At 50.3% G+C, this 22,268-nt stretch overlaps 1 protein-coding gene across 1 annotated transcript; it reads right to left on the minus strand.

Moving 5' to 3' along the window:
* Positions 1-486: 486 nt before the first annotated feature.
* On the minus strand, positions 487-21,573 carry Sparc (secreted protein acidic and cysteine rich). Its single transcript, NM_012656.2, is given in 10 exon segments — positions 487-1,584; positions 2,186-2,334; positions 4,663-4,811; positions 5,268-5,401; positions 7,340-7,460; positions 7,903-8,024; positions 9,266-9,353; positions 9,984-10,040; positions 12,740-12,809; positions 21,536-21,573. Coding segments are annotated over 9 exon segments (906 nt in total). The 5' UTR covers positions 12,797-12,809; positions 21,536-21,573; the 3' UTR covers positions 487-1,555.
* Between the last annotated feature and the right edge of the window lie 695 nt (positions 21,574-22,268).

Consider the following 22,268-nt stretch of genomic DNA (forward strand, 5'->3'; position numbering starts at 1 on the left):
AGACACACAGACACACAGACACGATGGGGGATGGGTGTAAAGTCTTGTGTAGTCCATGCTGGCCTCCAGCTCACTTTGTAGCTGAGGATGACTTTGGATATTTGACTGTCCGGCCTCTGCCTCCTCAGTGCTGGGATTGCAAGCCCTCACCGCCACACCCAGCTTAGGTTGTGCTGAGGATGGGACTTCAGGCTTTGCTCACGCTGGGTAAGCACTTTTACCAACGGAGCCCATCCCAGCCCAGGAACTGAATTCTTCGTTTGTTAAACTAGTGCTCACGGGAGCACAGAAGTCATCGCCTCCCTGTGTGTGAGCTTGTGAATACATGTGTATGAAAGCACAATGGAGTGTTTGCTTCTGTGCACAAGCATGGCCGTGTTTGTGCACACCCGGAAACGAAGCACCTAAGAGTAAGACACACACACACACACACACACACACACACACACACACACACACACACACACACACACCATCACCCAGGATGGCCATTTCTAAGTCATTACTTTTTATTTTGAAAGATCTGTCAAGCTCTTCACATCACTGTGAGAGTTCGCATGGTTAATGAGAAGCAGCTTTTTCATGAAATGCTTGGAGGGGAACAAATTCTCAGCCTGTGAGATCCGACCATTCCTTCCGTTGGCTTGGAAGTTTCTCTTGATTAGTAAGTTTCAAGTGGCAAAGGGTGGGGAGAGGTGGGGGGGGCATGCTTGAAACTTTATGACTCACTCTCTCTACGTTACAACCTTCTCTGTCTTCCTCTTGAGTCTCACTTTCCTGTAGCCCAGTGCCTAGAGCTCCCAGCAAGAGCCTGAAAGCCCTATAGCAGTTGAGTAAGAGAATCCCTAGTGAGGTATTGGTCTGCCCATGCCTCCCCTTGGCTCACCAAAATTAAAACCAACAGCCAAACATGGAAAGAAACTGCCTGAAGAGTGGAGGAGACAGCAAGGTCCCGGGCTGCTGGGAGTCTGTTTTGTGCATCAGAGCTCTGGATTATTCTGTCAGTCGTTGACCTAGGCTACCAAGACTTGCCATCTGGTTCTGACTGGCCTCACAGCGTCCTTGCCCAAGTTTTGTATCTGTGTCTGTAACTTCCCTCTGCCTACCTCCAAACTACCAGGGGAAGACCCCAGGAAGCCCACATCCCCCCCCCAAATGAAATAAGCACAGAGTCTGGGTGAGTGTTAAGAGTCAAAATGGAAATGAAAGCTAGAGATATTTCTTGCTTGAGGAAGGCAAGCTTATGCAATTCCCGTTTCCAACACAGCCAGTGAGACACTGGGCGGTGCAGGGGACGAGGAGGCTGTGGATAGGCTATGGCCTCAGAGTCGAGTTACGTGGGAAAATGCTGTGACTTGGGATCTGGTTTCTTTCTTTCTGTTTTTTTTGTTTTTTGTTTTTTTTTAGCACCGTTAATGTATTCAGTTAAATCTATGTTAGCACCTTATCCCCAGGCAGAACAGCCAACCATCCAAACATTTTAAACAAGGGGGTAGTGGAAGTGGGTGGGGACATCAGGGGGAGAGAGTCCAGGACTGCTGCAGGAGGCTTGAACTTAGATCACCAGATCCTTGTTGATGTCCTCTGCAAAGGAAGAAGAGGTGGGGTTAAGATAAGGCTCTACCAATTGAAAAGAGAGCGGGGCTGGTCGGGATGAGAAGGGGGGCCGTGGGAGTGGGAGCGAGAGAGGGGGATGGGCCACGAAGATAATCACATGTATCAGGTACATAAGTGAAGACGTCATGATGAAATCCATGATTAAGCACAGCACTATAGGCTAATACAACAGAGGCCGGCTGGCCAACAGAAGGTCTGTTGGATTCACGCCCATCCTAAGACCCAGGGGCCAGTGACCAGTCAAGGGCACTGACAAGTGCTCGAATGGGACCTTGATCTCCCTAACATGGCCTATCTCCATCCCTTGAATGGTTGCCAAGTAGCACTTCCTGTTTTCTCTCCCCAGGCAGTCAGTTCCCAAAATAGTGCTTATATGGAATGGGGACAAAGGTTTGAGGTCCAGTTAAAGAGATCTTGAAGGCACAAAGAGAGTCCGAGAGAACAGAAATAAGTTAAATAGACAAAGGAGACAGACAGGACAGACAAACATCAGGTAGAGCCAGAGGGGAAGGGACAATATCCCATCCCTTGGGGACACTTCTTCCCACCCCCAAGTCCCAACACTCACGCTCCTTGATGCCGAAGCAGCCGGCCCATTCCTCCAGGGCAATGTACTTGTCATTGTCTAGGTCACAGGTCTCAAAGAAGCGAGTGGTGCAATGTTCCATGGGAATGAGGGGAGCGCGCAGTGGGGCCAGCTCCGTGTGGGACAGGTACCTGGCAGGGAAGAGAGGAGAAGGGCGTGAGCCCGGGAGAACACACAGCCCAGTATGAGAAGCCAGTGGTAGGAGCCCAAGGCTGGGATGCTGGCTTTACTCCACAGCTCTGCCATGGTCCTGCAGAGGGACCCACAGCACCACACTGCCCTGCTCTGAGCCCGATTCCTACTCCATCTGACAGGGGAAGGAATTGGCTGTTCCAGTTCTGAGTCTATGGGCTTTATGTAAGAGCCACTTGACTGAGTGTTGGGGATTATATATATATAATATATACATATACATATACATATACATATACATATACACACACATATATATATACATATATACATATATATATATATATATATATATATATATATATATATATATATATATATATATATAATCAGCACCTCGGTTGCGGCACGTCAAAGTCTATGAGATCACAATATAGAATCTCTTTCTTTTCTTCTTTCTTTTCTTTCTCTGTTGTTGTTTTTAAGACAGGGTCTCTCGGTGTAGCCCCAGCTCTCCTGGAACTCTCTAAGTAGGCCAGGCTGGCCTCAAACTCACAGATCTGCCTGCCTCTGCCTCCCAGGTCTAGAATTAAAGGCATTCGACCACACTGTAAATGTTTAATGTTCACACACTGACACAGCTGCAGGAGCCTACGACGGGGGTCTTTTTAGACCCATCAGTCTTTTAATAGGGCAGGGGTACAGCTCAGCAATAGAGTACCTGTCTAGAATACCCCTTGAGGATCCACCAGGAAAGGATTGGGGTACATGGCTCAGTGGTAGAGCATTTGACTAGAATCCTCCAGTAAGGGGTTGGAGCATGGTGTGGTTCAGTGATAGAGCACTTCCAGAATTCCCCAGTGAGAGGTTCCATCTCTAGTGCTAAAAATAAGTGAGCAACAATTCTGGCCACAGCTCTGACTTCCGGGAGGGGCTGAGCTAGGCCTGGCTGGGCGGTAAGATGGGAAGGGTACCTTGATCTTCATGAATCTTCTCTATACCATGCAATGAATGACTTCAGGGTTCCCCTCCCTATCCTCCACCCTGTTCTCCCTGCTGGCCAGAGCACGATCTTTGCTTCTTTTCCTTTTCTCTCCTCAGAATTCCAATTAGTTGTCCCCAGAACACTATTGCCCACAAGGGACTTCAGGGGACATGATGACACCAATGTTCTTCACAGCCTCCTGCCTACAGGAGGCGTCACACAGAATCTGAACTGGCCAGGACCTTCCTCACTGTCCTGTGAGAAAACAGACTCAGGCAGCTGCAGGGCCACCAACAACTCTGACCAAGAGGAGGCTGAAGCATTTCCCAGCCATCCAGCCCTGGCAATCCATCTTGAACTTTCTCTAGGCCACTTGGCACTTGGGGTCCGGATGTCCCCCAGGACTCTCCCTTCCATACTCCCCGGGTCACTCAATTGGATCCCAGCCACCACAAGAGCTTGGGAGAGGAGCAGTCGAGAGCTTCCCAGAGCCTAGGAGAGTCAGGCACTGGGAGGGAGTTGGGGAGTAGGGGTTGGCCAGCAGGGTGAGTAATGTCTTGTTACACAACGGGACATAGAGCGATGAGCATCTCAGAGAGGAGCCTTTCTGACCTGATCTCTCTCTCCCAGATATGCCAGGAAGGTGGTCCTGCCTGTCCCCTGAGTGACCACCTGTTTCTGATATTCAAAGCAAAGAGCAGAAATGGCTCCGGGAAGGAACGAGTGAGTTGCCTCTTTGGGACCTAAACAGGGCCTCTTACTCTCGTGTCTACAAAGGGAGGCCAGAAGCAAGAGAAGGGTAGGTACACAGCGTCATGTCAGGTACTGCTCTTCAAACTCTCTGAAATCTCCATAGTGCCCAGACTACAGGCTAGAGCACCGGGGTCAGAAATAGGTGATGCGGAAGCCATTCGAAGTTTTAGGAACTTCTGGGGCCAGGTGGGCTCCATGGAGCTGAACCTCAGGAGGGATCAGGACATGACCATTGTGACGGCCTCCCTATTCCACTGAAGGACCACGAGCAAGCATGGACAAGGATGGCTCTGGGTTCCTGGACTCTTTTCCTCTGCCCATATGGGTCTCTCCCCCTCCACCCTCCCCCCGTCCCTGGCTTCACAGGCCTAGGAAGAATTCTTCGTAGTGCTGCTGACTGCTTCCTCTGACATGTCTCAGGGCTTTCTTCCTCCCAAGCCTCCGTGTGCTCCAGCCCTGGGCTGACGGTGGAGTCTTGGGCTGGGAAGCAGCAGTGGTTGCTGAGGGGCCTTCTAGCCTCATCCAATGCCCTTCCAGCCCCAGTCCAGGATAGAGCTGAGCCTACGGTCCCGAGGACTCCGACTCTTACCCATCAATCGGGTGCTGATCCAGCTGGCCAAACTGCCAGTGGACAGGGAAGATGTACATGTTGTAGTTCTTCTCAAAGTCTCGGGCCAGCAGCTCCACAGGGTGGTCTCCAGCCTCCAGGCGCTTCTCGTTCTCGTGGATCTTCTTCACCTGGAGGGGCGGAATCATCAGGTGACCAAAGGTCCAGCCCCCTCCCCGCTATAACAAGAGGCCAGCCAAAACCAGAGTTCACGATGAAGAGAAGAGAGAGGTGCTGGTGGGAGTCAGCAACTTATCCACACACAGACGGGGAAAACACAGCACCATCTGCCTCAAGCCACCACTGCCTACAGAGGCTTTAGACGAGGCCAAGAAATCAACACTAGGTCTCTACCATGGGGTTAAATATGCTTGCTTAAGGAGAAGGCCTGTTAACTCAGGAGAGGGAATAGGATTATGCTTTGGGTCTGTCTACCTCAGACCTCCTTAGAGCATCCAAGGGTAGCTGGAATTTTGTGTCCTGGTATCAAGGGTGAAGGCACCCTGCAAAATGGGGCATAGGCCACCTTGAGGCCTGGGGAATCAACAGCAGGCACACTGGTCCAAGCTAGGAGGGAGGCCACTTACACGCAGTTTCTGCTTCTCAGTGAGGAGGTTGTTGCCCTCATCTCTCTCGTACAAGGTGACCAGGACGTTTTTGAGCCAGTCACGCATGCGCAGAGGGAATTCGGTCAGCTCAGAATCCAGGCAGGGGGCAATGTCTAGGGCACAAGAGATAAGATTAGTCAACCTAGACCTGTTAGAGGGCAGACACGATACTTGACTACTCTATCCTCCTTGTCTTACATCCCATGGGCACTCTACTGAGCAACCCTGGCCATGGTGCCTCTGTCTCTCTGATCCAGACTCTTCCCAGATTTATAAGTAAGGCATGGGGAAGCTCAAGGCCTTGCTGCTTTGTGGCTTGCACCTAACCTGCTGAGGGGTTCCACCACCCCATATGCTCTTGTGCCTTTCAAGGCGATGGTCAACTCCAGCAGAACTGGAGGCCAACCTCCAGGTGTTTGAAACAACCTGTACCCATAGGTCATCCAGCACAGCAGAGGTAGGGAGAAGGTTCAAACATGCACAACCCCCAGAACCGTTTTAGAGATCACAACCTCATTCTTGTCTTCAGAACATAGCACCCCAGAATGTCGTAACTGGAGATTTCCTCCAAGCTCTCCTTGGACTTAGCAACGAGCAGAAAGCTCTTGCTTTCAGCCAGAATATCAGAGCACCAGCTTTGGATCCAGTTAGGGTGAATACCTGGGGGATCTGATGCACCTTTGAGCCCAAAGAAAACCCTTCTGTGGCTAGGACCACTGCCATTTGGAAGTGGAGATCTCCACATGGAGCTGGACTGGGGAGGTGGATGGCCTCAGGGGGAGCAAGAGCCACTTGCTAAGAGCTCCTTAACATGCCTCACCTCATAGCCCAAGGCTCCTCAGCAACTTCCTCTACCCTCTCTTCTCTAAGGATTTCTAAATCTCCGCTTCCCCTGTACATCCACCCCAGCACCAACATTAAGAGCTCAGGGCTAACTAACTGCCCCCACTTTCTACAGCTGAAAACTTGAGGCTGGGGAGGGACTCTCCTTTGTTTTAGTTTGGTTCAATTTGACTTGCAGTGATGGGCATGGGATTCAGGTCCCTGGGCACACCAGGCAATCACTCTACCACTTAGCTCCAGCCCGTGAAGAAGAATGCTCTTCTTACATAGAACATGCTACAGATACACAGCTCATGTTGTCTCACAGGCAGTGAGTATGGCTTGGGAGACTCAGATGATGGAGGACCCAGAGCCAGCAGAATTTACAGCCTGGGTCACTGGCAATGGACAATCAGAACCCCTGGCATCCCTCAAACTTGCCAGGCTTTCTAGAAAAGGGGAAGGAGGAAGATAATGGAATAAGAAGTTAAGGATCTCTGCCAATAGAGGACTAGAGCTCGAAGAAAATGGCGGTGTGCCACTATGTTTAATTTTATTTATCCATTTATTTTGGTATATATGTGTGCTCACAGTCGTGTGTGCACACACACATGTGTGGAGGCCAGAGGTCAATCACAGATATCACTCCTCAAGGGCCATCCAACTTCTTTTTTTGAGACATACTCTTTCATCAGCCTGGTGCTCACCCATTAGGCTAAGATGACTCTCTAGTGAGCCCCGGGAATGTCCCAGGCTCCTCCTCCTTAGCGCTGGGGGCGGGGTACGAGTGTGTGCTACCACACCCAGCCTTTTTACACAAGTACTTTGCCTAGTGAGCCATCTCCCCAGCTCCAGGCATGTTCCTATTTGAAAAGCATTGGAATTCAAAATATTGAAAATATTCTGCAGGCCCAGGTCAAACACTGTTTTTTTTTTTTTTTTCTTTACAGTGCTGACTCAGGAATTATTTGAGTTAGCCTTATGAAAAGGCATCCTCATCATCAGACAAAGAAAAAAAAGAAAGATGTTTGGTTGTCTTGATGCTAGTGGAAGACTCTTGTAACCTTCTCTAAATGTGCTTTCATGATGGCTAAGTTTCCCCAGGGGAGAAGGGAGCCTGAGTTAATTTTATGAATGGGTACACTGAGGTTCATGGAGGGCATGGCATTTACCCAAGGTGACAGAGTCATCTCCCCGAGAAGAAGGCTAGAAGGCATGAGGACACTCACATTTGCATGGTCCGATGTAGTCCAGGTGGAGCTTGTGGCCCTTCTTGGTGCCCTCCAGGGTGCACTTGGTCGCAAAGAAGTGGCAGGAAGAGTCGAAGGTCTTGTTGTCATTGCTGCACACCTGTTGGCCAAGCACAGGGCACCACCTTCACTCCCAAAGCCCAACCTAGTATCCCCATGAGGAGAGAACCAACCAAGCAAGCCCTCTGATGTCCACATGCATGCATGCCACACACACTCACACAAAACAAAGTGTAAAAAAAAATAATTATTTTTATAGACGTATGAACTGGAGTGCAGTGCATTCCACCTGAGATTATGTACCACTCGCTCAGTGATCATGTTCAACACAGAGCCTAGAACCTGGTGGTACAGGTAAACTCTTTCAAATTCTCATCAACAGCTAGAGAGGTGGGGCCAGGCAGGCTCGACTGTGACTCAGCTCCACTTTCCTGTTGTGACTGGTCCTCGGGAGGGGCCTTCTGAGAATGGAGCTTCTCCCCTATATACACAGGTTTCTTAACAGACACTATGCTTTGCTGGGCCCAGGTCCCCACTCTTACCTTTTCAAACTCGCCAATGGGAGCTGGGCAGCTGGTGGGGTCCTGGCACACACACATGGGGGTGTTGCTCTCGTCCAGCTCACACACCTTGCCATGTTTGCAGTGATGGTTCTGGCAGGGGTCTGGAGAACAGAACATAGTGTCAGCTCACCAGGCTGGAACGTGCTTCCACACCACACAGATCGGAGTTTGGGGCTAACAGCCTCTGGGTGCACTCCATCCTCAGCACCAGAATTTTGGGCATTCCCAAAACTATGTGCTGAACCACGGGGTTTAAGGGAGCAGTTTGCTTAGTCTGGGGATCAGAGATTCAGTTCAAGGTCAGGACTAGACCCTTCACAGAGGCCTGGAACCTCAGTCTGGGACTCAGAGACCTGAGGTACACACAGATCCTCCAGTGATTCAAACAATAACTAGCTTCTCAGCTCTCTGCTGAGCAACCACAGTGCAGTATTTCAGGATTCAAATTACTTTCTAGAGTGACCTGGAAGATTGAGCTGTTGTCATGGATTTGACTGAGCTGTGAGGTCCAACCGGATAGAATCAGGTGTCCACAAAGGAAACGGAAGAAGAACCCAGGCCCACGGTAGACAATGGGCCCAGCTAGGACAGGAAACAATGGCTGGGCATGGAAGAGGAAAGGGATATGACTCAGGACCCCAGACCCAGCCTCTGCTCCAGCAAGCCCTGCCCACTCTCTCCAGACACCCTTAACTGTCTCCTTGAGAAAGCTGAAGTGGACGCTGGGGATTCGAACTCGGTGCTTCATGCTTGTGCAGCAAGTGATCTTATCCACTGAACCATTTCCTTGGGGCCTCCGTCTACACCACTGCCTGGTTAAGACGTGGAAGCCCTGGCTCAAAGGGTTCAAACCTTGTTTGAATCTCTACTTCTAGAGTCCATGCCCTTGGACACAGATGCCTCAGACTGTGGGCAAAAGCCTAGGACCCTGAGTCACTGTCTGTCTACTTAAGGTATTAGAATTTACGTCAGGCTCTGTTCCCTTGGGCCAACTGGAAGTTAAATGAGCCTGCGGGCTTTCTCAGATGGGCTCCAAAGAGGAACTTGAACTCAGGCTGAAGCCCTGGGGCAGGAATCTTGGTGACCAGATGTGACCATGGCCTCTATGAGAATCCGACACCAAACTGTGGAGTTTCCTCTGCCCTTTACGACTTGGATAGCCTGGCTATAATAGATCTATCCCAGACTTCCCTGGCCTGAGGACTCCCAGCTGGCCCTCCACAGCCACCAGAGCCCCACAATGCATCTCCTTGGCTAGAAACTTCCTGTGAGCTGTTCTTAGGCCTCTACCCGCACAGCCAAGGGCGATCCAGACATGCCAAGTGACAGGGAGGAGACTTACTTTCAGCCACCACCTCCTCGACAGTTTCCTCTGCACCTTCTTCAAACTCTCCCATTTCCACCTGGACTGGGTTGGCACCCACAGGTAACTGGCGTGGAAGAGAAAAAAAAATGAGTTCAGGGATTCTCATCCCACCCCCAGGCCTGGGAGAGGATCGCAAAGAAGGGGCCTGAATGAAACTTCAGAAACCCAGAAGAAAGTGTGAGGGGCACCCAGGAGAAAGGTGGGCTGGGCCCAGATCATAGTGCAAACGCTAGGGTGCTGATTTTGGGGGGAATCCTGTATTTATTATTAGTTCATTCGATGTATTAGTCTATATTAAGTGTGTAGAGCCCTAGAATTCCATTAAGACGAATCAGGGGCCTCCACGATGATAGGACGAGAAGGCACAGCAAGCCCTCTATGCCTGCTAGACCCAACTGAGTGGATCCCTTTGCTTCACACCCGGGGAGACTGTGGGTGATAACAGGAGAAACGTGAAATGCACACATTTCTGAATCCTCAGGACCTCGGGGCTAAACTGAAGGTTTGGGGAACAATCAGGAGTATCTTGGAGTACTCAGGTTAATATCTGGCCTTGTATGCACACAAGGAGAGAGTGCATGTCTTGGTCCAATGAGGGACCCCACTGCACTTGTCTGGACGCGCCAGAGAAGGGACCAGGCAAAAAGGGATCAAGGTGGGGGTCACCACCACCACCACCACACGGCATACGTACCCCTGTCTCCTCCACCACGGTTTCCTCCGCCACCATCTCTTCTGCAGCTTCCGTCTGCTGTTGGCAAAGAGAACAGGGTTCAGAGAGTTGGTCAAGGCCAAGGCCAGCTTCCTCTCTGAAGTGTCTCTGGCTGGGAAAACACAAGCCTGGGAGCCTCGATGCCTTAGGCTGGAGCACACAGTGCTGCTCCATTCTCCCTTCCCTCCCTTAAAACAATCTGTTATTACAATGGTTTTACTTGTGTATGTGAGCTTTACATGGGAGGGAGTGAGCACCCGTGCCACAATGAGTGTGTGGAAGTCAAAGGACAACGTGTGGAAGCCGGTTCTCTCCTGCGGTTGTGGGTCCTGGGGACGAAACTCAGATCGTCAGGCTTGGCTGCTGACCCATCTCACTGGCCCCATCTTCATATCTGTTTTTTACAGTATGGGATGTTTCATGCATTCATGTGTCCCTTGTACTAGGACTGTACCGGCCTTCTCAGCATCATTCTAGTTTCAGTCAGTCTACTGCTGAAGCAAGCCTTCATGTCATCATTTCCTTTCATTTGGACAGGATCTTGCTACAGGGCTCAGGCTGACCTTGAACCTGCCAACTATGTTTTAGCCTCCCAAGAACTGGGATCACAGGCTTGAGCCATCACACTTGACTTTTATATACTTTCCACCAAACCATCTGGCCTATCTCTCACTTTACTGACAGGACCATTTCTGCTAGTCAAGCCTTAATACAGCCCCCAAACCACAGAAGCAGATTGTGGTGGTTTGAATACGCTTGGCCCAAGGAGTGGCACTCTTAGGAGGTATGGCTTTGCTGGAGTAGGTGTGGTCATACTGGAGGAAGTGGGTCACTGTGGGAGTGGGCTTTAAGACCACTCCTAGCTACCTGGAAACCAGTCTTCTAGCAGCCTTCAGAAGATGTAGAACTCTCAGCTCCTCCTGTACCATGCCTGCCTGGTTACTGCCATGCTCCTACCTTGATGATAATGGACTGAACCTCTGAACCTGTAAGCCAACCCCAATTAAATGTTGTCCTTATAAGCGTTGCCTTGGGGGCTGGAGAGATGGCTCAGCGGTTAAGACCACCCGACTACTCTTGCAGAGGTCCTGAGTTCAATTCCCAGCAACCACATGGTGGCTCACAACCATCTGTAAAGAGATCTGATGCCCTCTTCTGGTGTATCTGAAGACAGCTACAGTGTACTTATATATAATAAATGAATAAATCTAAAAAAAAAAAAACCCATTTAAAAAAAAAAAAAGCATTGCCCTGTCTTGGTCATGGTGTCTGTTCACAACAGTAAAACCCTAACGAAAACACAGCCGAACTCCCTTTAATTCACAGATGGAGAAACTGAACCACAGACAGAATGAATACCCTCTGTGACTTCTAACAGATGCCAATCCCCCCTGCTCCTCACATGTGACCTCATTTTATTGCTATTAGGAAGTTCCCTCCTGGCATTTCAGACTCCAGGAGGAGCAGATCCGGTGACAAGAAACTTTCAGGCCCCTGATTGGCTGTAACCCCTTCCTAAGTTAAAGGTAACCTCACCAATCTTCAGCCAAAATCTGCCTGCCTGATGAGTTTGGCCAGAAGCTGCCTTCTACCTGCTAGTGAGCAGAGCAGGGAGTGCCAGTTTGAAACATTCCTAACCAGGAGTGCTGGCACATGTAACCCCAACCATCGGGAGGCTGGAGCAGGGGTTGAGGGGTGGGAATTGGAGGTAAACCAGAGTATATGGTAAGACTATGGAGGGGCCGGGAGACAAGGGCCCCATTTGGCTGGATTAGCTCTCATTAAATGTTTCTCTTTGAATGTTTCTTTGTTTTGTCTTGCTCCACATTCCCAAGATGGTGTAAGAGTCGTTTCTGGTTCATTCCGATGGCAACCCCTTCCCCTCCCAACCCAGTTCCAGTCTTAATTCAAGATCCAACTGGGGCTGCTCTATCTATCCCAGGTCTCCAACAGCCTCCAACGCACGAGCTCTGTCTGCATCTTCTCTACCCCTCACAATTCGGCCAGAGTCCGTTACTTACCATCTAAAAGCTTCCCAGACGCAGAAGCCAACCTGCTCCTTTCTCTGGACCTAGGTCCTTCCACCAGCTTTATTCCCACCAACAGTCCCTCATCCCTGCTGCTGACTCCCTCCCCGAAGAGGTCAGGTCCTGCTAGGTGTACCGGAACTAGTGTAAAAAGCTCTGAGCTTTACAGAGAGCTGCTCCCCTCACGTTAATTCTCCTAACCTTGTTGGCTTATTTATTTTTATTTTTTTTAGATGTACTTATTTTACGTGTATAAGTGTTTTGCCTACATGTATGTCTGTACACTATATACGTGTCTGGTACCCATAAGAGGTCAGAGGGGGCATCAGATCCCCTGGTTGTAAGCCACCATTTGGGTTCTGAGGATCAAACTTGGATCCTCTGTGGGTGCTCTTAATCACTGCACGAGCTCCTTTTTTAAGACAGGATCTCATGTAGCCCAGGCTGCCCTCACACTCACTATGTACCTGAAGATGACCTTGAACTCCCAGATATTCCTACCTCTACCTACCAAACTCTAGGATTATAGGTGTGTTCCCTAAGGCCAGCTTATGTAATGGTGGGCACCGAACCCAGGGCTTTGTGCACCAATGCCAAGCAAGCGCCCTACCAACCGAGCCACATCCCTGTCGGCTCCCTGAGCACCCAGAGCAGACTCAGAAGCTGGAGGAGAAAGTGGGATGCATTAGAATGGCATCTTTAGGTACTCACAGGTGCTGCCAGGGCCCTCCCGGCCAGGCAAAGGAGAAAGAAGATCCAGGCCCTCATGGTGCTGGGAACTCTGCAGGGGAAGAGAAGATGATGAGTCAGCAAGGGAGACTTCCTCCTGAGTTCCTGAGTTTAGATGGGAATGTTAACCAAGACATGTGTTGATCTCCTGTCGGTGATAAGGACCCCTCATTTAGGGCTAAGATGCCCTGTGCACCCCTAACGCCCATTGTCCTACTTCATACAAAAAGCAATCCTGGCCTGGAGCCTCCAAGGGAAACTTTGCAGCTGCAAGTGACAGCTAATGGAATTGTTTCCCTGCTGCTTGGCTCCCCTCCCCATCTCCAGTTTCCTTCTATTGAGGATAAAGGTACAGAGTTTTCTATTTATGGTCATGAGATGAGGTCTCCGTTCTAAGTACATTGGTTTCAGTTTCTTAAGTGATTGGACGAAGACAGCGGGCTAAAAAGTCAAGTTTGGGCCTTTGATGCCTCTCGTTCTAAGACGTTTGTTCTCCAGTCCTTAACCTCGATGCCCTGCTCCCTCCCCTTCCCCCCTGCCCATGCTTTTCCTCCCCTCACCCCTCCTCCCTCCTCCCTTCCCAACTCCCTTTCCTCTTCTCCTCCCCCTCAGCACTCCCTCCTCTGCAATGGGAGAAGTCAACAGGAATCTGAAACAATGGGACACACATTTAAGACAAAGCCTGAGAGTCTGGGGTGCCAGGAAAGAACCTGAGGGATCACATTTCCCCCACTCTACCCACAGGGACAGCATTCTTTGGATCCTCCAAGGAAATATCCAGAGGCGTTGCAGAAAGATGTGAGCTAAGATCTACAGCGTTCCCCTGGTCCCTGCTCAGACCCAGCTTCCCAGATGCTGGACTCTGAACTCTCACTCTGGCCCGGAAAGGATCTTTGAAGCAGAGCTCTGCTGAAGACTCAGGGACATGTGGTTGGGTCATCTGCCTCCCAGTGCTAACCAGACAGACTTCTGTTACCAAAGGGATCTAGAAAGTTCTCCCTAGATATGCCTTCCTCAAGCCTGCAGTTTATCCTGTCTCTTTCTACAGCTACACAGAGCAAGCCGGCTACCTTTGCCCTGTCAGAGCTTTCAGTCAAGGGAGCAAGAGTGATGCCTTCCTCACTGGTTCCCCAAGGCTTTCCTCTCAGACTTTCCAACCCAAGTTCTTCTCCAGCTTTCTCCACTGACAGAGCTTGGCTCTGGGAGATGCCCTGGCAGCTCCCGCAAAGCTACTGAGCTCAGATTCAATGTCCAGGATTCTTATTCCACCTCCATATTGTCTCCATCTCCACGTATGGGTCATATTCTCTAAACCTTGGCTCCCCCATCTGTCGCCAGGGTCAGAGTTTGAGATAATTTATGTGGTCTTTAGAATGCTACAACAATAGAAGGTTGGGAATGCCTCTGAGGAGCGGAGCATAGGCCTAGCTTTCAGTCCCCTGCTCCAAACAAATACAAGGAAAGCTGATATTGGCGTATCCCCTCCTCTAGTATCCACCTACTTCCCTTGTGTTTGGAAGAAAGGGGGGAAAACATCCAGATTCCCAAACATCTTTGAGCTGAGGGTGTAGAACAGCAATTTAGTACTTGGCTAGCACACATGAGGCCCTGAGCGGAATCTGCAGAGCCACAGAGCTTTCAGACAAGACCTGAATAGCAAAAAAGGCAGAGGAGGAAGAGGCCATAACAGTGCTGTACTAGGCTAAACCAGAAAGAGCCTTACTCCCTACTTCATGGTGTGGCCATGAGGTAAAACTAGAAGAAATCCAAGAAATTGATTTGGAAATTTGGCGGTGCTTCAGGGCAGCTCTGCCTGGCAGAAGGGTCTAGTTCTCCCTTTCTAGGCAGTTTCTGGAACCTTCTTTGCCGCTCTCACAGTTGCTCACTTGTTTCCCTTCTTGCTTCTCCATTTGGAAAATGCGAGACCAGCATCCTCTGTGTGTGGCTTTGGGCAGATGGACTGGGAGAGAGGGCATCAATGAGGGGCTTGTCTGGGGTTGTTTGAAATGGAAAGATCAAAGTGTGGCTGGCAGCTGGAGCCCAAACGTCACCCAGGCCTGGCTTCAACAGCAAAGGAATCAAAGCTCTGGAGAGGTAGCCAGGCTAGGAGATGTCATAGGCTTCAGGTTTGAGAGCTAGAGAGATGACTCCCAAGGTTGGGTGCCTCATCTGGGCAGAAGGAAGGATCTGGGGTCCCTGAGACTGCCCTGTCCCCTACCACTCTGCCCTCTCATTCTGCCCTGTCTCAGGACCTAAGTCCTGGAGCACTTCCTAGCCTTAAGCCCAGAGGCTGGGTGAGGGTAAGGAGGAAAGAAGACATATAATCTCTAAGGGGAGATGATCATGTCCACATCTTAGTTCACCAATCCCAGAATCCTTTTCATCTAGATGTTAGGATGAGCAGACAGGGGAGCCTCTTAACTATTATGGATGAGGAGCCTCATTCTCTCCTTGCCCATAAGACGCATCTCTGAGGTTCTGTGACATACCTCTAGCCAAAGAGGTTGGAGTCTACCCTTCAAAGCTTGTTGGAGGCACAACAGTCAACCCAGGCACAAGGTCAAGACCCTGTCGTCAGTACAAGGTGGCCATGATCTCCCACACTCAAACCAAAGTCCAGCATGCTTGGGGAAACATACAGATATCCTCGGCGTTTTCGCAAGCCAGCTCTCCAAAGAGGGCCTGAGGCAGGTTTTTCTGCCCGCCTAGTACAGATGAGACGACTGATGCCTAGAAAGGAAGGTCCATTCCTCTAGCCAGCAGTCCAGCACACGAGTGACAGGTATTCGCATGGTCTCTCAACTCTGGGTGATGTTTCCCTTGGCAGACACCTACTCCTGGCTAGTCGTTAAGAGGGCACCCACTTGAGCCAACCCGGCCTGAGATGTAGACAGGAAAAAATGCCCCGGGCGGGGGAGGAAGTGGAGGTGTATTACCATTGGCTTTGTGACACTCCTGGCGCCCCCTTTCCCTATTCCGTACATTGAGTCTCTTTCTTCTGCCTGTATTTGTTCTGGAGAGAGCTGAAAACTGAGCCTGGGCTGCCAGCAGGACCTGAAGCAGAGGTTACATGTCTGGCTCCTTGGATGGGAGAGATGGGATGGAAAAGTACAGCCAGCCCCTAGCTCACTTCCCTTCAACCCTAAAGGGGCTCCTGGGAGCTCCCTGTGGACATGGACGTATCCCTGAGTACCTAAACCCAGGGGCAGCCTCAGAACCGTGGGCTTTCGGACAGTGTGGCTGGGAACCACAGACTCTCAGAATGACCCAACTTGGATGGGAAGCATGTGGACAAATGCAATCTCGGAGAGCTTCCTAAGGGTCAGGGGCTGGGCTAGCCTTGGACTTAATCCGTAGCCAAAGGTGGCCAGATCCTCCTGCCTCCACCTCCCAAATGCTGGGACGACAGGCTTGAATCACCATACCCAGCTCTCTTGTGTTTGGTTGGTTTGGGTGAGGTGGAGTCATTTTTCTTTTTGAGACAAGGTCTCACTATGTAGCTAAAACTGGCCTCAAATATGTGATCTTCCAGTCTCTGCATCCTGAACGCTAGGCACCACCAGGTGAGACCACAGGGGGTGACTGACTGAGCCTTGAAATGCTGCCAGTGTGAAGGACTTATTGAGAAAGCCCTGCTGAAATTCCAGTGTCTCCCAAACTGCCACGTTTCACTTTGTCTGGACCAGGCTGGAAGAGTTCCTGCTGCCTCCGCACCCTCTAGACCATGTGACTGGGTCCTGCTGGCAGACCAGGCTGAGTTTTCAACCCTCTCTAGAACGAATAAAGGCAGAAGGAAGGGACTCAATGTACAGCCATCCCTATTGCATCAGGGGTGACCACTAATGGAAGATAAGAGACATGAAAGTATCCAAGATGTAACATCTGGAAAGGACTAAGGGATTCCAAAGGTGGCAGAAACATAGCATACCAACCTTCCCACACCCCTCCTGTGTATGTGGCAGACATTACTAATCAATTATATAATCTTTCCCCTCAAGGTCTGAAGTGACATCAGAATTTTGAACACCATTAGGACAGCCACTACTAGAGGCTTGCCATTGTGGGCCACATGATAGTTCTTTCCCACGCCTGTACCTTAGACAAAGAACTCACAGCTTAGAGAGGAAAATAGCTCACTCAAATTCCTCGGGCAAGGTGGTTTCTGAGCCAAACATTCAGAAATATCTAAACTTTTACTTTGATCCCCCCCCCCCCACTGAGATCTGAATTCCTAATGTCACAAGCAGCACAGGATGATCCAGAGAGATCCTATAACCCGGGACTTTAAATGAAGTTCCTGGAAGGACCGAGCTGCTATCTCTGTTCATGGATTCCTACCAGATATCTATGACTAGGCAGGTGAAAGCGGAGCTGATTTGCTGCCCAACACACCCCTGGCCAAGGCGGAGGCTGTTTCTCTAAAAGCTTCAGATAAGCCACCATTTGCTGGCCCTGGGCCTGTGCAACCCAGGTGTCCAGGAGTCAGGAGCAAGGCTGGGAGGGATCAGGATCCACCCCACAATATAGGGGAAAGGTAGCTTCCTCCATCTCCAGAGAGGTCTAGAAATTGGTGCCAGCCTCCTCTTCTGTCGGTTTAAATCGGAGACTAGAGGAGGAGCCAGTGGAAAGCTACCGAGAAACTACTTATAAGCCACGTTTGTTGGGTCTTGGGCCTAATGAACCAAGGGACCCATGTATTATGAATGATTTAGGACCTACAGGAACAAGGTCAACTCCAACCTGACAAGGTTCCAAAGATCTGGAGGCTGGGTACAGACACCAGCCTGCTGTATAATCTCCAGTGAGCTACCTTCTCTTTCTGAATTTCAACTTTTGTATCTTGGAAATAAAGGCACCTGTGTGCCTGTGTTGGGGTGCTGTTGGGGGAGGCAGGCTTGTGTGTGTGTGTGTGTGTGTGTGTGAGAGAGAGAGAGAGAGAGAGAGAGAGAGAGAGAGAGAGAGAGAGAGAGAGAGGGAGAGGGAGGGGAGAGAAAGAGAGGAGAGAGAGAGAGTCAGAGGTGTCTTCATTGACCAATAGTCTATTCAATAGTTTATGTGTTTGCATCCTTGACGGCTCGTCTGTATAGATGACATATGACCTGACTTCGTATCTGTTAATAGGTGAAGATTGAGGTTTTCATACTCACAAGATGTATCTGGAGGAAGGGCATGGCGACTGAAGAAATGACTCAGCCATTAGGGGTGCTTACTGCCCTATCAAAGACCCCCACATTCAGCTTCAAGCACCCATGTCGGGCAGCTCACAGTCACCTGTATGTAACTCTAAATCAACAAACTTAGATGCCCCTTCCTGACCTCTGAAGGCACCCACATGCGTTGTGCTTACGTATATTCACGTAAATACAAACTTTTTGTTGTTTTCTTTTTTTGAAACAGGGTTTCTCTGGGTAACCCTGGCTATGCTGGAACTCACTCTATAGACCAGGCTGGTCTCAAACTCACAGAGATCTGCCTGCCTCTGCTGGGATTAAAAGTGGGTGCCACCACCACTCGGCTCAAACTTTTAAAAAACATATTGCTAAAATATTTTTTAAGATATACTTAAAGATTCTCCCTCTGTGTGGTGAAGAATGTGAGGGGGTGGCCACATCCTGCCTTTATTTTTAACCACACTGGTGGTGAAATCAGGGTCTACATGTTTAAACTCTGTGCCCCATGTGTTCATGTTTGCCTGTTTATCTCCCCAGACTCATCCGCCAACCTAAAAGGCTTCGTGTCCTCTGCTATTTAAAGCTCATTATTTTTAACATGGAAAACTGCAGCTGGAAATAGCAAGCCCAGCTGTGCATCGGGCTGCAGAGCCCACAGCTGGATGAGGATCTGCCCAGAGTTAGAGCCTCCCCAGCCTTCTTCCTGGAACCTTCTTCCTGTTTCCTCTCCTAACTCAGGAAAGGAGGCTGCTGCTAAACATACAGGATGCTGCTCCTTCCAAGGAAACCAGGGTCTGGGAATGGGTTCAGGGAACCTCTAGCTCAGATCATCTCCACCTGACAGATTGGGAGACTGAGGCTAAGGCAGATAACATCTTTTCCAATGTCACCACTGAGCTGTAATTCATGCTTTTGACCAATACCCGCCACCCTTCCGTTCTTTTTTCCCATTTCTGTGTGGGGTGTGTGTGTGTGTGTGTGTGTGTGTGTGTGTGTGTGTGTGTGTGTGTAAGCCAGAAGTCAGTGTCTTCTTTGGTTGTTCTTTACCCTTTCTTTTTGTCTTTTTGTTGTTGTTGTTTGTTCGTTTGCTGGGTTTTGTTGTTGTTGTTTTGAGACAGGATTTTTCTATGAAACCCTCAGTAGCCTGGAACTCACTTACGTAGACCAGGCTGACCCTCTCCACCTCCCAGAGATCACCCTGCCTCTCCCTCCTAAGTGCTGAGATTAAAGGCGAGTGCCACTAAGCCTGTCTACCTTATATTCTGAGACAGGGTCTCTCACTAACCTGAAGCTGGGTCAGCTAGGCCGGCTGACCTGTGAGCTCTATAGACTGGCCTGTCTCTCTGCCTTCGTAGCCTTTTTAGATTGTAGATTACAGACAGGCATCCCCACACCCTGCTCCCTAGGTCAGGGGTAAGCTAAAGACTTGGGAGTCCTCAGGCTGATGTAGCAAGCCCTTCCCACTGAGTCCTGGTTCCAACCTTGATTACCAGTCTTTGTTTAGGGGAGGATGCATTGCTCTTGGGAAATTGACAGGAAGATCCTCGAGTTGAAATAAATGTAAACCATGTATGCTTAAAAATATTCCTGTCACCACTTTTTCTAAGAAGATGTTCTCTGGACCCCAAATGTTGGAGCTGCCAGAAAAGGGACTTTGAATAATCCCCTTTGTGTTAAAAATCAGTTGCTTTAGAAGGGAGTGAGGTTGCAAAGGGCTTCCCAGCTTACGCTTTAGCTGGTTTCATCCTGCACCTTCTCCAAGGGACTGCTGCTATTACTAGAAATAGGGAAGAAACCAGAGCTCAGGAAGACAGTTCAAGGTCAAATGACACCTTCTAAGCACAGATCCAAACCCTCTGTCTTGCGAAGGGCAGTTCTAGAGAGGCTTATCGCAATCTGGGGACCCAGGGACGTGGGAGATGGAAACAGGGCAGGAGTTTGCTGTTGTCTTCGTAACTGGGGCGGGGGTGGGGTGGGGTGAGGGCAGCCGTGGCAGTGGCTGGGGGGACTGGACCCTAGAGGTCCCTGAGCGTTCCCAGAGTCCCCTCCCAGCCAGTAGGCACAGACCCTAAGGGGAAAAAAAGAGGTTGCCGTGGCAACTCGCATTCCTCTCGGAGTGAGTCACCAGGGAGAAGAGACTCTTGGTGGGTGGGGCTTGGAGAAAGTTTCAAAAGCTGACTCCTTCTCAGAGCCACCCCCACCCCCTCCCCCTCCGCCTGTGCGGCTCTGTCGATGTGGCAGCTGATGGCTGAGTTAGCGAGAGTTAACTCTTCCCTCAACCACTTCTTTCTGGTTCAATCCTTGGAAAATACAAATTTGTTTCCATACCCTTGCAACCATTCTCGGGGGTCGGGGGGAAGGGTCTGACCTCTGTTTGGGAATATCTTAAACCTAAAAGCTGTGGACACTCATTATCTCTTACACACACACACACACACACACACACACACACACACACACACACACAGACATGCACGCACACTTTCGTACACACTACTTCGAGAGACTCTTTGAAGCTTATGCACAGACCACTTTATAAGCACAATTAAGTGACCTTGCTTGGGAAGTCTTAGGGCAATTCAGGTATCCCCAAAACTATCCCTCTTCCTTAGGACAGGGGAGATGCCTATGTGAGATCGCCCACAAACTGCCGAAAGCTTGTTACCCCGTGTATGGTCTGCGCCTCACGCCACTCCCTGCACTCTGTTCTAGAAACTTAAAAGAGTGGCTGGTGGAGACATTTCCTCCCCTGCAGGTATGTTGTCTGTCTCTGAGGCAGATGCAGGATGCCTATTCCTTATTTTGGCCATCCTAGGTGTCATACACAGGAAGTTTACAGAACGACTTGGGGCAGACAAGCTTTCAACAGACTGATCTGAGTCTTGGGGTAGGTTCAGTAGTGGCGTGAAAGGTGTCCTGGAGCTAAATCACCCTGTCTCCCTCCTCCCTGTCATCTCTGGATTGTATCAAACTGTTAGTTTTCTCAGATGTCTAGATACAGTAAAAGCAATGTTAGTGAGGTCCTGTGATGACCATCTCTCAGAATTAGGGTGGGAACAATGGCAACCGCAGGCTGGGAGAGAGAATGGCATTTCAGGCTGACCGTCCCCACAGGGTGATGGGGTGGGGTGGACGGGAGATTCCAGGGACCTGAGCCCTCCCAGAGGAACTGATTAAAGGGAGTGCCTTGCCTTGGCTGTTTACAGATCTGTTTATCCTTCTTGCAAAGTCCCATTTGGACAACAGTGCTCTGACCCAGAACTGGATGTCTGTTCTCCTAGAATAGGGAGCCAGACCCAGCAGGCTGCCAGCCAGACTTTCTCTGGGTTGGCAGTTGTGATAGGCAAGTGAGGATCAGATTCTCAGAGAAGGAGGCAGCTGCCACCGAGGGTGACAGAGGACAGACCAGCAGCCTCTGCCACCAGAGAACAGAGAAAGCGGTCCTCGAAAACCGTGGATATTTTCTGTAGCGCTACAGAGATAACAAGTTCCCCTGTGCCTGAGCAACAGGCTTCTAGCTCACCTCCCCCTGAGGTTGGTTGTGGGGATGGGGCAGAGGGGCTGAGGAAGCTTACAGAAGGGCAGGGGCTAGCAGGGAGGTGCATACCTCGGCACAGGCAGGCAGGCAGTTGGGCAGGCAGCAGAAGAGTTCTGGCGGTCTGAAGGGCTGCAGGAATGTGGAGGGGTTTAGAGGCAAGCAGCAGGAAGCCACTTGGAGCTCTGGGCAGGGTCTGTCTCACCCTCCGCCTCCACTCAAAGGCCCTCCTCCTCTGTCTCCTCCTTCCCCTGGCCTGCCTCCCCCTTCTCCCCAGAACCAAAGCTGTCTTTTCTTCCTTGCTTGCCTTGTGGTAGGCTGTGTGCTAACCAGACACCCTGGCCCCACCTGCCTCATCTGTTCTGGGGCTCCTGCCTAAACAGACATGAGGGTCAGGGCTGGAACAGTTGCAGGAATCACCTAGAACAGGACAGGCCTTGTTCAGAGCGGAGGCTGAGGACTGAAGAGTCCTGGGCATTACCCGAGAGCCAGCCGCAGAGGCACAGCCAAGCCCCTTGTCCTACTTTAGACACAGCTAGTGAACTTGACTGAGCCCTCTCTCAGGCTTCATGACGTGGAGAAGGGCAGAGTGATTCTAGTGTACACTGGCATGGCAGTAGGGGGCTGTGACCAAAACAAGTACCCAATTTTCCCCGTGCCACCAAAACAAACTACCACTGGTGATACTGGTGGCATCGTCCTCATCGATAATAAGGCGAGGTCCTTTTGAACTCTAGGGGCACCAACCATAGATAAGGGAGGGATTAGAACTTAGCCGGGAGACCTGCATCGTCAGCACCTGACA

This window comes from Rattus norvegicus, chromosome 10 (genome assembly GCF_021556685.1).
Source record: "Rattus norvegicus strain SHRSP/BbbUtx chromosome 10, alternate assembly SHRSP_T2T, whole genome shotgun sequence".
NCBI lineage: Eukaryota > Metazoa > Chordata > Mammalia > Rodentia > Muridae > Rattus > Rattus norvegicus.